The sequence below is a fragment of the Pleurodeles waltl genome, chromosome 11 (genome assembly GCF_031143425.1).
Source record: "Pleurodeles waltl isolate 20211129_DDA chromosome 11, aPleWal1.hap1.20221129, whole genome shotgun sequence".
NCBI classification, from domain to species: domain Eukaryota; kingdom Metazoa; phylum Chordata; class Amphibia; order Caudata; family Salamandridae; genus Pleurodeles; species Pleurodeles waltl.
Window position 1 is genome coordinate 99162603 of NC_090450.1, and position 15397 is coordinate 99177999.

The window sequence follows — 15397 nt, forward strand, 5'->3', positions numbered from 1 at the left end:
CCCGACATTCTTAATGTATTTAGCCCTGGGAGGAGGTGGTATCCAGGGCTGCGGCGGCCAAGCAGCCCCCACATTCTTAATGTATTTACCTCTGAGGGGGTGGTGGTCCCTGGAGATGCAGGGGGTTGCGTGCCCCACCTCATTCTTAATGTATTTAACCCTGGGGAGGTGGCGGTGCCTGGGGCTGCAGGGTGGCCACGCAACCCCCTCTCATACAGAATGTATTTAGCTCTGGGGAGATGGCGGTCCCCGGGGCTGCAACGGGACTGTGTAGGCTCCCTGCATACAGATTGTATTTTGCCCCAAAGAGGTGGAAGTCCCCAGGGCTATGGGGTGCCTTGCGGCCCCCCCACGTTTTTAATGTATTTAGCCCCAGCGATGTGGCAGTCCCTGGGGCTGCAGGAGGGCCACGCCACCACCCCAGCATTCACAGTATTTTAGCCCCGAGGAGGTGGTGGTCCCTGGGGCTGCAGGGGGGGCATGTGCCCCCCCACAAACAGAATGTATTTGTAGCTCTTGAGAAGGCCATTGGGCCTCTCCCAAATTAAAACAATATTTTGCCCCGGGGAGGTAGTGGTCCGGGGAGTCCATGTGGCATCCCCGCATACAGATTGTATTTTGCCTGAAGGAGGTGGTTGTCCCCGGGGCTGTGGGGAGCTAAGTGGCCCTCGCATTCTTAATGTATTTAGCCTAGGGGAGGTGGCAGTCCCTGGAGCTGCAGGGGGGCCACACACCCCCACACATTCACAATGTATTTAGCCTCGGGATGTGGTGGCCCGGGGGCTGTGGGGGGCGCATGCCACCCTGCATGCAGAATGTGTTTCTTGCTCTGGGAGAGGCCATATGGCCTCCCCCATATTAAAACAATATTTTGCCCTGGGGAGGTGGTGAACCCCGGGGCACCGGGGCTGTGTACCCCCCAGCATTATTATTTCTGATCTACCCGGGAAGGTGGTGGCCCTGGGGCTAATAGATGCCCTAGGTGTGTGGCCTGTGCATACCCTTTCCTTTAAAACCCCCAATGACGCCGGGACCTTGTCCACCTGGGAGCTAATGAAATGAAAAGGGTGGGAACCACCTGTTTTTTTTTTATTTGTCAGAAAAATCTGCACATCTGCAGATTTTTCTGATATTTAGGGAAAAAATTACTCCTACCCTGCCCCTACCCCGCCCCTTTTCTTTTCTTTTTGCTTTTTTTGGGCCTCAGCTGACACAGAGTCCCATGATGGCTGCCAGCACTTCTTTGTTGTAGTATTGGCAGCCAATCTGATATCAGCACGGGGCCAGTTGGACCCGTGGGGTATCCGCATGACCAAATATAATATTTTTTGCCCTTTAATATCTGTAAAACTACTGAACGGATTTACCCCAAATCACAAAAAAGTGTGCTAGCGTTCTGCCAAATTTGGTGTAATTCTGTCCAGCAGTTCAGGCTGTAGTCCTGTTCAAAATCCCAAGGGAAAAGGCATGGGGAAAATGGTTTGGGACCCCCCCTTTTCCACAACCCCTGCTTGATGGATCACTCAAAACTTTCAAGGCAGCAGCTGAACTGACCAAAGTATACGTTTTAAAAATTTCATGAAGATTCGTCAAGTGGAGCCAAAGTTATTGGCAAAACAAAAAATGCTCTTCCTATAGAAACTGGGCCCTAACTATACCTACTGGGGACCGCCATTAGGTAATATACATATGCATATATATATATATATATATATAGGAATTTAGCAGTTATTGTTATACTTATCTGAGGAAACTTTTGTCCTAAAGTAACTTTAAGCCAAGAGTTATAGTTTCTTAACATGAGTTTAAATATAAGTATAACTATAACTGCTGAACTTCTATGGTTTTGTGGAGGTAAAACATCAACCTACCTATAAAATCCCTGTAACCTTTGATTTTCTCATTGAAAAATGTGTATGTATATATATATATATATATGTGTGTATATATATATATTATCAAAAACGTTGTGAAGACACAGCGAGGTATAAATCTCGAGGTAGAAAAGCAACGAGCTGTGACTCAATGCAGACGCGTGTTTAATTGCTAAACAACAAAAGAAATCCTGACGTGTTTCGGAGCACCAGCTCCTTGTTCACAGGTCAAACAGAAATTCAGTCATTACACATATTTCAATGTTCCTCAAACTTTGACAAACGACAGAAACAACAGACTTTTACTGATCTCCTGCTTTGTACTGCAAGTATGTCGGCCATTTTGGAGTGGTGTTCATACCTTATACTACATATTTTATGAAACGTCGCACATTATATTAATAGCTCATAAATTGACCACAGAATCAAAATAGGAATAAATGCATATACATATTTCTATACAATCAATTTGAAGTTTTAAATTTTTCGTTTTAAATTAATGTAAAACCAATGTTTCAGAATACTCATCTAATATAATCAGATTCATGAGACGAAGTCATCCATGATTTAAATTATCACTCCATAGTATAATAGCTCCTTGCATTTCACCAATACAGATCAGTTATTCCAAGATTATACCTGATAACAAAAAATATAAAATAGAAATTATTAGAATTGGAATTAAAGAATAACAATATACACTTCAAACTTTGTCACATTACCCTTATTTACTCCTAGTGGAAAGGTTATCACAAATAAACTACAAACCATTACAATATATAACTAATTAGAGCTTAAATGGACAGAGAGCTCCTCATCCTTATTAAATCCATACAGAAAGATAGCTGAATGTTTAATAATCAATTTAGACTCTAACTGTCTTAGTTTTAGTTCTCTATTACCACCTCTCACTCTTGCTGGGATATTATAAAGTACACAAAATTTTAATAGATCCGTGTTTTTCAGATGAACAGTGGCAAAGTGTCTTGCAGCCGGATATGCTTTGTCTTCATTAGTGATAGCCCTCATATGTTCAAGCACTCTTTTCTTTGCTTTATGAATCGTGCTACCAATATAATATTTATTACATGGACAACGAAGGACATAAACACAATATTCCGTGTTGCATTTCAGGTACTTGTTAATAATGGAAGGACGTGTATATTGTGATACCTGAATTTATGACAGTTACTACTGCCCTTACAGGCTTTACATTTACCACAGGTAACGAAACCCTGGATAGAGAGTTCCCTACTTGTCTGTGATGGCTGAACTAGGCTTTTAAATAATTTGTCTTTTAAAGATAGACATCCTCTAAAAGTAACCTGTGGAGGCCAATTGAATCTGCTAAATGTTCGTCTGTCATCAGAATATTCCAATATTTCATTAAAATATGTTTTACATCCCACGCTAGGGTATTGTAGGTAGTGATAAACCTAATGGTTTGATCATCATTTACCTTAGTGCGATCTTGTGAAATCAACAATTTTTCATGATCCAGTGATAACACTTTATCACAGGTATTGTCTATCAACTTATTAGAATATCCTCTCTCCAAAAATCTATTTCTCATTGTTTCCATTTCTAAAAGAAAATCAGTGTTTTCACTACAATTTCTTATAGCTCTCAGTAGTTCTCCATAGGGGATACTGTGGATATGATTTTTAGGGTGACAACTATTTGCATGAAGAAGACTATTCCCTGCCATTTTCTTACGAAACAAGGGGCTGGTTAGTCTAGCTTCTCTAACCTCTAACTTAAGGTCCAAAAATTATATTTCCAAATGATGTATCTGTGCTGTCAACATCAGATTCATCTGATTCACATTTAACTGTTACAAAATCCACAGCCTGATTTTCACTGCCTTTCCAAATGCAATAAATGTCGTCAATGTAACGTACCCATTGTATCACATGCTCGCAAAACATCTGCATATTGTAGACAACTTGCTCCTCCCACCAGCCAAGAAAAAGACCTGTGTAGCTAGGGGCGAAGCAAGTACCCATCGCAGTCCTTTGCAATTGTCTATAAATTTGATTATTAAAGATAAAGAAATTGTTAGTTAAACATGTTTTCATCATACATATTAGCATTTCGGTATGTTGAAGGAGAGATAATGATCTTGCTCTAAAAAAATGTTTACATGCTGCAATACCTAAGTCATGGGGAATACAAGTATACAGACTCTCGACGTCTAAAGTTAAGAATAAAAAATGGTCATCCCAGGGAACCTCATGAATTCTTCTCAGAAAATCACTAGTATCCTTAATGTATGATGGTAGAGCTTCAACAAATGGTCTGAGGAAATAATCAATATATTTGGATGTATTCTCCAACATGCTACCTCTGGAAGAAACAATTGGTCTACCTGGTGGAGTACTAGAATCCTTATGTAATTTGGGTAGCAGATACATTTCTGGAAGTTTGGGATGAGTACATCTCAAAACTAAAAATGTCTCTTTTACAATAATTTCATTGGTTAGCCAATCACATAATTTTTCACAATACGACCTGTTAGCTATATGATATTGTTGTCTTTGCGTTCTTTCATTTTGTCTACTGTCACTAAGTTGTCTCAAACCCTCCTCCAAAGATTTATTCAAAGGCCAAATCAACACATTACCACCTTTATCCGAAGGTTTTATAACTATATTCACATTCTTTTTCAAATCAACAACAGTCTTTGATTGTTCCAAATTTAAATGACGCTGTCCATATCTTTTATTCTCCTTCTTGTCCAATTTCCAAAACTCCCTGATAACACATTTTTCAAATACATCAATCAGTGTGGATGTCACTTGGGGGCAAAAGGTTAATCTGGGTCTGAATACATTAACTGTCCCACAATCTAAATTTGTTTGAAAACCCTCCCTTTCCAAATTAGCTATGGGATCATTCACCCAATTGCTATCTCCCAATAAGTGCTCCATAGTCTGAAGCACATCAATATCCGCAATTTTTAAAGTGGAAGGGGTTGTCCTACCCAGTCTAACTTGCTGCACAGATGGTGCCTTGGAAGCAAACCAATATTTAAGTTTTAATTTCCTGATAAAATGAAAAAGATCTATTCTACTCAAAGTATAATCGAAAGATGCTGTCGGACAAAAGGAAAGGCCTAAAGATAACACCTCTTTCTGTATTTTGGACAAAGTTACATTTGACAAATTTACCACTGTTCCTTTTAGGGGTTCAGGGTAGTTTGTCTCCAGGTGCATATCCCCCATGAGCTTTCAATGTCTCTTTGTCGTGGTCCACTTATTTTTGTTTCTTCCCTCCTCCTTTTCCATGAGCTCTGAAGCCTGTTGCGCCTCTGCCGCGATGGGCCTTTACTCTTCCTTGTGCCAACAGGTTGAACTCCTTTAAAATCTGGGATTTTACTCCTTCTGTCTTTGATTGATTGGAGACATCACTTTCACTATTCTCACTTTCCGTAGTGTCCCCTGGGGTCCTCTCATTCACACTGCCTGATGGTACTGATGTTGCCTCTATATTAATTGTAGTCGATACTGATTGTTGCTGTCCTTTATTATCAATATTGTTTCTAAGGTATTCCTATTTTCGTGCAAAAGTCTAAATTTGGCCTCTCTCGTAGTCACACTCATCTCTGTAAAACTTCAGTTGTTTTTTGGCCATAATTTCACCTTCTAATTTATCCAATTTGGTTTGAATTTTATCCATTTCACATTTAAATTCCTCTGCACTACTTTTTCCTTGTAGCAATATAGTAAATTTCTCAATTTCCACTGCTGCCTTTTCCACATCCTTTTTAGCGTATTTAATCAGTTTTTTAAGCATGCCCATTAAACAGTTGTGATTGTTCATTGCCCACTCTTCAATCATTTCCGGATCAGGATTAAATGTTGTTGGTAAAATAAATATTCTCAATCCACGTGGTACTCGATCAACTTCAACATATTTTTGTAGGGTGGTGGCCTCCCACCATTTTGCTTGATCTCGTTTAGAAGCTCTGCATAGATTGCCCCACAGTTGTTTTTAGTCGCTTCCTCATTTTGTTCACTAGTCCTCACTGTGTATGGGTGTGAGGGTGGGTGTAAGAGTGTCTGTCTGGGTGTGATTGTAAGTGTGAGAGCCTCGGTCTTGGTGTGAGAGGGAATGTGACAGTGTATACCTCAATGTAAGAGTGGGTGTAAGGATATCTCTCTCTGAGTGTGAGACTGGGCACGAAAGGGTCTGCATGGGTGTGAAAGTGTCTGTCTGGGTGTGAGAGTGGATTTGACAGTGGCTATCTTGCTGTGAGAGTGGGTCTGGGAGTCTCTGTATGGATGTCAGACTGAGTGTCAGAGTGTGTCCTGTGTGTGAGATAAAGCATACGAACATCTCTCTGGGTGTCAGAGTGAGTGTGAGAGAGCCTGGATGTGAGAGTAAGTGTAACAGTCTGAGCCTGGATTTGAGAATGGGTGTGAGAGTGTCTCTTTGAGTGTAAGAGTGAGTGTGAGAGTGTCTGCATGGCTGTGAGAGTGGGTGTGAGAGTGTCTGCCTGGGTGTGGGAGTAATTTTGAGAGTCTCAGCATTAGTGTGAGAGGGAGTGTGACAATGTCTACCTCAATGAGAGACTGGGTGTAGGAGTATCTCTCTCTGAGTGTGAGAGTGAGAGAGAGAGTGTCTGCATGGGTGTGAGTGTGGGTGTGAGAGTCATTGTTTGGGTGCGAACGGGAGTGTGACAGTGCCTGCCTTGATTTGAGAGTAGGTGTAAGACTGTCTCTCTAATTGTGGGAGTGAGCGTGAGAATGTCCGTATGAGTGTGAGAGTGAATGTCAGAGTTTGTCTCTGGGTGTGAGACTACATATGACAGTGTCTGACTGGGTGTGAATGTGAGAGTCTCTGACTGGGTACTAGAGGGAGTGTGAATGTGTCTGCCTGGATGTGAGAGTAGGTGTAAGAGTGTCTCTCTAAGTGTGAGAGTTAGCATGAGAGTGTCTGTGTGGATATGAGAGTGTGAGTCAGAGTGTGTCTCTGGTTGTGAGACTATGTGTGACAATGTCTGACTGGGTGTGTGAGTGATTGTGAGAGTCTCTGTCTGGGTGTGAGAGGGAGTGTGACAGCATGTGCCTGGATGTGAAAGTAGGTTTGAGTGTCTCTGAGTGTGAGTGTGTTTGTGTGAGTGTGAGTGTCAGAGTGTGTCTCTGGGTGTGAGACTATGTGTGGCAGTGTCTGACTGGGTGTGAGAGTAAGTTTGAGAGTATCTGTCAGAGTGTGAGAGGGAGTGTGACAGTGTCTGCCTCAATGTGAGAGTGTGTGTAAGAGCGTCTCTCTCTGAGTGTCAGAGTGAGTGTGATAATGTCTGTATGGATGTGAGGGTGGGTGTGAGAGTGTCTTTGTGGGTGTGGGAGCGGATGTAACAGTCTCCCTCTGGGTGTGAGAGTGGATGCTAGGGTGTTTGTTTGGGTGTTTGAATAGCTGTATGCATTTATTTGTATTTTTTTTACGTTCTGGGAAATCCACAGATCCACAAGCCGATTCACACTGGGAGCCACGCGTATGGATCAGCAGATCTCAGAAACTGTAAAAAAATATGTTTCAATGCATTTGAAGACCATTTTACTGATTTATCACAAGTATAAAACACCCATGGGGCCAGAGAACCTCCACCATGACCCCAACATCTACATTCAGCTAAGATTTCAGACCTGGGGACCATTTCACAATGAAATAAAATGGCGGCTGCAACATTCCTGTCAGTTTGCGTCCAGCCAATCAGATTCTCCCTGCTGATTGATCTGAGAGGAATATGTGGAGAATCCTTGGTGCGAGATATATATACTTTTGGCCTTAAATTACTCGAAAACTACTGAACAGATTTACACCAAACCATTAAGAGTGTAATCTGTGGAACAGATCTAGCTTCGTGAAAAATTTGGTGAAATTCCATTAAACGGTTCGGGGTGTAGGCGTGTTTAAAAAATGCAATATCCCCATACAGAATGGAGAAAAAGTGTTTTGGTACCACACCCATATTTCAGCCCCCACTTCCCAGATCACCCTGAAACTTTCAAGGCAGCAGCTGAACTGACCAAAGTATAAGTTTTGAACATTTCATGAACATTGATCAAGCGCCGCCAAAGTTACTGGCAAATTAAAAAACACTCTGTCTTTTGAAAAAATGGTCCTAACTATATATACATATATAGAACTTATAGAACTCTACTCATCAAATATAGGACAGGTGTAGACAGAGATTTGGACACGCAGATCAGTGATTAGCATGTGTGACTCTGCATTGTCGTACTACTTAAAATACTCAAAATTGCTTTTGTGAATAGGCACCTTTGAAATTTTTCCAGTGCTATGGAAACAAACCTAGTTGCCTCTAGTTCAAACCATTGCCCAGTGCTTGATACAAGACTTCAAGGGTGGTGGGATTCCTTAACTGGCCAATTGTTAACTGTCGAGATTGCATATATCTAGCTTGATTAGGAGCATGATGATAAAATCCAATCCTTTGATAAAGTACTTTTTTTCATTGTTAGTCATTTTATAATTCACCATCCTCCTCTAAGGCAAGTTGTTAAGTCCTAATTAAGGCATTACATGACAGTCGGTACCTCACAGCAAAGAAATTCATTGGGGCTCATTACGAGTTATCTATTTCCCACTATAATAGCGCACCTGGTAACTACCTGTATTGGGGGCACAATACTTACTAGGTGCAATGTTATCATATAATTCTGAGCTCTGCCCACTGGAATGGAGAAAACACGAGAACCAGGGTCTGATTGGTAAGGCGGGCAGTTTGGCATTGGGCGATGGGCCGGTGCCTAAGAGTGACCTGTGGGACAGTTTTTTTAGGGCCTCCGTTAACTGGCCCATAGCAAGCCATTGCTTTATTCCTCCCCTGCCAGGCGACCATCACTCTTCAGCATATGATGGGTGAGGGAGGGGTTAGGCTGACATGGCCTCGCTGGGGGCCAGGTGTTGCTCTTGCACTCAGGACATTCTCACCTCGGACCTCCTGCAAGACAGCCATGCCCAGAAGCAACTCTTTTTTCTCTCACCCCCCCAACCCCACAGGGCCTTTACAAAGAGCACATGGCTGTATGCGTGGCCTCCCTGGGGGAGAGGAGGGCGGGTAGGTGATTTTGTGACCATTGGGTCATTTTCACCTCAGCCCCGTAGAGACGCAGAAATGTGTTTTTCTTAACCCCTCCCCTGCCAGGCGATTGCCCTGTCATTATGGTGTGCTGGAAGGAGGTGACTTTGGGCGAGTTGTTTTCGTGGCCTTTGGCCTCCACGTTTCTGTTGCTGGAGCAATAGCAGCTGTGTTCTTCACCTGACCCGGCCCCTATCACATTTCTCTATAAATTAGTGGAGTGAGACTAAGCAAACAGTATTTCATGAAAGGGCGCTGTCCAGGAATATGGGCCACATTTTTGGGTCGGCCCGGGCCTAATTATGATCCCAATCTGACCCTGCTGATAACACCAAATGTTTTATCCAGTTCTGAGATGAGCAAACAGGGACTGTGAATTTTATTGATCCACAAATACCATGCCAACTTTTACCTGGTAAAAATCATTCTAGAAAAAAACAGTGGGTGAGGCACTAACAACAAATATCAAAATCATTTTGTGGGTGTAGCCTCCTCCCATCCGCCGAATGATGATTGTCACCTTGTTAGAATGAGAGCCTACATTTCTGAAAAAAATACAAAGAAAACCTTAAGCATAATTTTTGAATGGCCGGGAAGCAGTGCTTTAAATGGGCCGGCACTCCCCGGTACTGAGTACCGGCACTTCTTAATTTTCTCCGGTTGAGTACCGGAACTTCTCTTCGACCGAGGAGAGTGCTGGTACTCATAATGACAGCAGCGCATGTTCAGTAGAGTTGGTATGTTGAGCAGCCCGGGTGCTGCTCAACTTATACTAATGACGCCAACAGAATGGAACTTTCATATGCGCCACTCTGAGAGCTGAGCGCCATTGCAGACCTAACCACACACACCTCTTATCCCCCCTCTCCATCCCCCGGTGGCTTCGCCCATCATGTCACAAGCCGTGCTAAAAGTGGCAAACAACTTGCATATCCTGCAGCCAACAAGGGCATCAGTTGCCACGACTCATGAGAACGAACTACGTACTCACATGTCCTTTTTTGACTCAGCGGTGTAGGTGCGAAATGCATTTTCTACTAACACGCCCTACAACCTCTCTAGTCCTGCAGCGCACAAATTATTGGAGCGTGAAACTTGTCTCTAGCAATTCTGCCCTTGCCTGTTTAGAAAGCTGAGTTGCACTTACTGTGGTAGCATTCTGGAAAGTGTGCCACACCTGGCCTATTGTATGCAGTACCTGTGCAACGAAGTCCGTCCCAGTTCCTGAGGCACTGGTGGGTCCCAAATAACCCTTACACGGTGAATGGCGTGCTTTTTTTTATCAAGCATACAGTAGCCGATCATGTTGCCACGTCCCCTGGTGTAGGCTTCATTTGGGGGAGCGAGGATGCCCCCTTTGGGGTTGGGGTCCCAGGTCAGTGCATCACCTGCTGATCTTAGCTGTACCACTAGTCCTTGCTTAAAGATTCTGGATATTGTGCCTGCGTGACAGCCCTACAGTGGTTTTCCCTGCTACAGCTGGGCGCACAGAATTAACTAGTTGGATGGAGTGTAACCGGCATGCAGATTAAGTTGTCAGAACAGCCTGTCAATCTGCCACCATCACAGCGCTGTATGTGTACCTCTTGGCGCCTTATCACCAGTGCTGCTTATGAGGCCTAGTAAATAGACCGCGGAGATGTACTATTTGAAGCAGAATCGCTGCGATGGATGCGACGGGGTTTTCAGTGTTCTGTTGTGGCATGACAACTGAAAGTTTGGGGCCTGAAGAGTGAATGCAGTTCCCACGGAGGGAGCAAGTTTCTGCTAAATAGGAGCGGCACAGAGCATTTCCACCGCAAAGCAGTGCCTGGATTCTATGTTCAGGAAGGAGAGGGTGAGAGTTGGCAGTGCACCACATACGGAACCGAAAACAAAATCCAGGCAGAGAGCTCCCTCCCCCTCTCTCACATTAGCTACAGTTCAGGACAAAAGGAGGTAAATCCATGCTGGGACTGACCTATGGGACAAAGTTTCAACAGCCAAAGTGCAGACCTGACAAGGTCACTGTGTAAACTGTCTTTTTTTTTTACTCATCTTGGGCATGAAATATGGCCTGGTTTTTAATATTGATTTTCCTGCTAATGTCACAAATATTGCCCGCAGCAAGCACAAATGCATGCAGTCTCCCATGTCTGGCAAAGCAGCTGTACAGCGTGGTTTTTCCTGTTCAGCATATCTCTACAAGTTCAAACCTGCCCCAATGAGCATATGTGGGATACTTTTTTTCAGCTAGCTGATTCGCTAATGGGAATTACTTTCGAGTTGGTGCTCAGGTCTATTTTCTCTCTCAGTCCAACCCCGAGATCTTCCAAAGATTTGGGCCATGGAAATCCCCCCTGGGATGGGATAGAATAATTCACATGTCAAGTTTTGTGTCGGGTGTGATGTGACTGACCCATTCCCATCCTCCTTGCCTTTCCAGAAGACCTAAGTCCTTCTCCTGTGACGCATATGCAGGCCAGTCCTCCCATGGGGGAGGATAGAGAGTCATGACAGGCCAAAAGGTGGACACCATGAGGTGTGAAGGAAAAGAGGAGAGAAATGGAGGGCAAGAGATGAGAGAGGAGTTGAAGATACTGATAATGCTAGAAAGAAATGGAGATGGTGAAAGCTATTGACAGAAAGAAGAGAAACTAGAAACAGAGGAAAGAGTTTGATATGTAAGAAAGAGAAACAGGAGGAGAAAGGAGAACAGGATGAGAAAAGGCTAGTAGGGATAAATGAACGAGGGTTAAGGAAGATCACTGGGAAGTAGAGACTAGGCAAAAGAGAAGAAAGAAGGACCAAACAGCATAGAAAAGGGAAGAAGAGGGGAGAGAGAGGGAGAAAAGGAAGGAAGAAAGTGATAAGAGAAGGGGCAAAATAAAGAAGTAGAGGAAACGAATGGAGAGAAATACAAGGAAAGGTAAAATACCAAAAATGGAAAAGGAATAAATAGACCTAGGAGATAAAGAAGGGCTAAGGGGAAAGACATAGGGATGCTTTTATTTGATTATAAAATGATGAGAAGGGGACGACTGAGAAAGAAGATTAATTAAATGCTAGTCTTCGCACCCCGCCCACCTGTAGTCCACAGCTCAGTGGTATGAGCACCTGCACTTATTTTTTTTCCATTTATAGCACTGCCGGGAAGGCATAAATTGACGACCTAGGATTCTGAAGGTGTCTTTCGCCTTGTAAATTAATGGAGCAAAGATGACAAACATAATAATTAGAGAAAAGCGTGCTAATGGTTTCTTGTTAATGGATGCGAGGATGGTTCTCATAGATCTCCAATTCCTGCCATAGGCTGTACCAATTCATGTTAATGTTGGGAAACCACTTAATAGTTCATTTCTTCACTTTCCTTGCCAAAAGATTAGAACACTCTGAAGCAAGCTAAAAGAACACTTTAAGGCTATATATGATAAATTAAACAAGTGGACAGAACTGAAATAGACTACGCTGTGAAATATGAGCATGTTGGTATTCCCTCCCTTTTCAGTGGTTTTCGGAATTATGTGAATGTGCCACACATAGCATCTTTACAGTGATTGGAACAAGTTTAGTCATACCTGCTGTGCTGCTGGGAATGCAGGCCTCCATTCCCCGGAGAATGGAACTGAAAAAGGAATGTAATTTTGCTTACTTCTGATAAAAATAATTTCTACCCTTGTGAAAGGGTTGGAGAATACATTTGTGCAGCAGCTCTCATGCAGTGCAGGAGTGCTGCTGTGCCAAGTGAGGACCAAGCATTCAGTGGTCAGAAATTAATCCTGCCTCTCTTGTCTTTTCAACTGCATCAAGTCTCATGTGGCACATTTGCATTCATGGTCACGGTGGAGACCTTTGTGAGAATCCCTTCATCAAATAAGGATGCTCTGCCATTGAGGCCTACCACCACATCACACCTGTGGATGTCTATATAAAACAACCTTTGCAGGTAATATTAGGTGTGTTTTGGACCTGGTTTATACCTTTATAATAAATGATGGTGGGCCTGAATCACAAAGCAAATATATGTTTACAGTTGAAAATGCCTTTATTTACACCTTTCAGGAATTCAGAGACAAAGAGACACAAGTGGTTTTTACTAATGTTGTTTTCTCTGCTACTGTTGTGCAGAAAGCTGCGTTAGCGACCCCCACGAAAGTCTGGGAAATGGGTGCAACCAGGCGTGGTTCACCTTGTGAGTTTTTCAGTGTCCACACTCACTTGAATTTGTGGGCAGGCACAATTTCTGGCAGTTCGGTCCTTCCCACTCTGGAAATAGTCAAAGGTTTACGCCCCTAAAGGGAAACAGATCATCTCCAAACTTAGAGGGTGTGTAACTGAAATAATTGCTCGTCTGGGGTAATGGTTTGGCGGTGGAAAAAAGAAAAGTAAAACGGTGCAACTCAACGTCAGGCAGCATTTCCCCAGGGCAGACATTTTTATACTGTGCACAAATGAGCATTAAAGCTATTGTAGCGGGGAAACACGAGGCATGACATTCCCACAATTAAGACAGGAACTGTTCTCCTGGTGCAGCTTTCCAATCACATAACTATCAGCAGTGTATGTAAATTACAGAAGTAGTAAATATGCACCCAGTTGTAGGAGTGCAGTTGGTGTAGATGTACTACTTTTTCATGAATCAGAACCGATATATTCAAAGGAATGAGTTTGGTGAGAGTTTTTTGTGCTGCTCTAAAGGATGCAGTTGTGAAAATGGACAGAAATGCGGTGTGTACCGGTTTTGTAACGCTTTCATTGAAGTTTAATAACCCCATATCTTAAGGGGTATAGTGTACTCAATTTAAAGTAAGACTGAATCTTTTGGGTTTCAGGTCATCAGCTCCGACACAGGATCCACTGTAAATTTTTTCATGATTGATACGGGCCAAAAAGTGAAACAATTTACTTCTTGCCATGGCACAGCTGAAATCAGCACGATGGCACTGGATGCAAGCGGAACTCGTCTTCTGACAGGGGGTACAGATGGGACTGTGAAGGTAAGCGGAGTAATTTTACAGGCTACTTATAACACCCTTCATGTTAATTTGTCCCTATCAAATATAATCCCAAAATACATTTTGATTAATTTTGTGTACAGTGAATGTTTTTTTCCTTTTATTGTCAATTTTCTGGTTCTGTTACTGCACTATAAAAATCTGAAGGGCCAGATTTACACAACTTTCCAAGGTCGCAAAGTGTACTTACAATGGCAGCAAGGCTGCATTCTTGACCCCCCCCCCCCCCCAACCTACCTTTTATATCTGGTGGACTTACAAGATATCCTTTGCATAGCAAATACTCCCCGCCCCCAAACGATTTGGTCAGTGGCAGGGTATACCCCTCTATGCAGATGATACAGTACTTCTGAATTTCACCCCTTGAGGGCTCCAGAGATCTTTAAGTAGTTTGCATAATTACGGCCTGGTAAATAACCTGGTAGTTAACAATGACAAAGCTAAAATAGTAGTCTTTAGCCGATAATAAAAAAATATGCCACTGGCTCTTAGAAGGCATGTTGTTGTAGCATGCACATGGCTCCAGATGCTTAGAGGTTTGACTGGAAGAGTGAAGAGTATCATCATTGCAACTTGGTCACTGTAGTCTACTGCTTTAGGGCTCTATTTAGTCCTTGGTGGAGCGGCCACATTTCTCTGCTGGGGCAACAGAGTAAATTGTTCCATCGCCCTCACGGAGGTGCCACCTGGCAAATTTAGAAATGTCTGCTGTCAAAGCAGACATTTCTAGCATTGGTTGGAACTGCCATCACAGTGCTTCCTATCAGCGCATCGTACGTTTTTCAACATGATGGAGCCATAATGCAAACTGAAGAAAATGACAAAGCGGGATTTTCTTTTTAAAAATCAAAAATACAATACTCCTTTCACCATGAGGGTTTCTTCCCATGGAGATGGAGCATTGAACACTTTTCAGTGACCTTTCCTGTCAGGTTTTCCAAGGCGATGATGGACAATGAATATCTGTTCTTTGCCTGACCTTCTAAATTAGATGGGTGGACATAGAGCCAAACCTTTTACGGCCCTTACTCTGTAGGACCATTGGAGAGCTTTGACCATGGCAGAGACCAAGTTGTATCTGTGGTCGTCGTGCCTACGGTCTGCCCGATTCTAAGTCGGCCTGGCGAACCATAATGTTGGCAGGGAGGGAACTCTGTAGGCGTTGTGACTGAGTTTCCTGTTTGTTAACACTTATGTCAGGCCCTTAGTCTTAAACAACTCCTTTCTCACTTGTATAATAAACTGAAATGATATGAAAATGCTAAAACTTGATACAATTAACCGAGGTTAATATTCACATGTTCTCCAATATGTACGAGATTCAAACACTTGTGTACAAAAGTTTCTATTGGTTCTGCAGCCAAGCAGTCTTTGACACCCTTGAACGAGATGACTCATTTATTTCTTTTAAGACCAGTTAT

General features: G+C 42.9%; 1 protein-coding gene across 4 annotated transcripts in view; it reads left to right on the plus strand.

The window, feature by feature from the left end:
* Window positions 1–15397, plus strand: part of WDR49 (WD repeat domain 49) — a 436680-nt gene that overhangs the window by 90224 nt on the left and 331059 nt on the right. For all 4 annotated transcript variants that reach the window (XM_069213220.1, XM_069213221.1, XM_069213219.1 and 1 more), the window contains one exon: window positions 13794–13958. In XM_069213220.1, the coding sequence (XP_069069321.1) occupies window positions 13794–13958 (165 nt within the window). The remainder of the gene's footprint in view (window positions 1–13793; window positions 13959–15397) is intronic.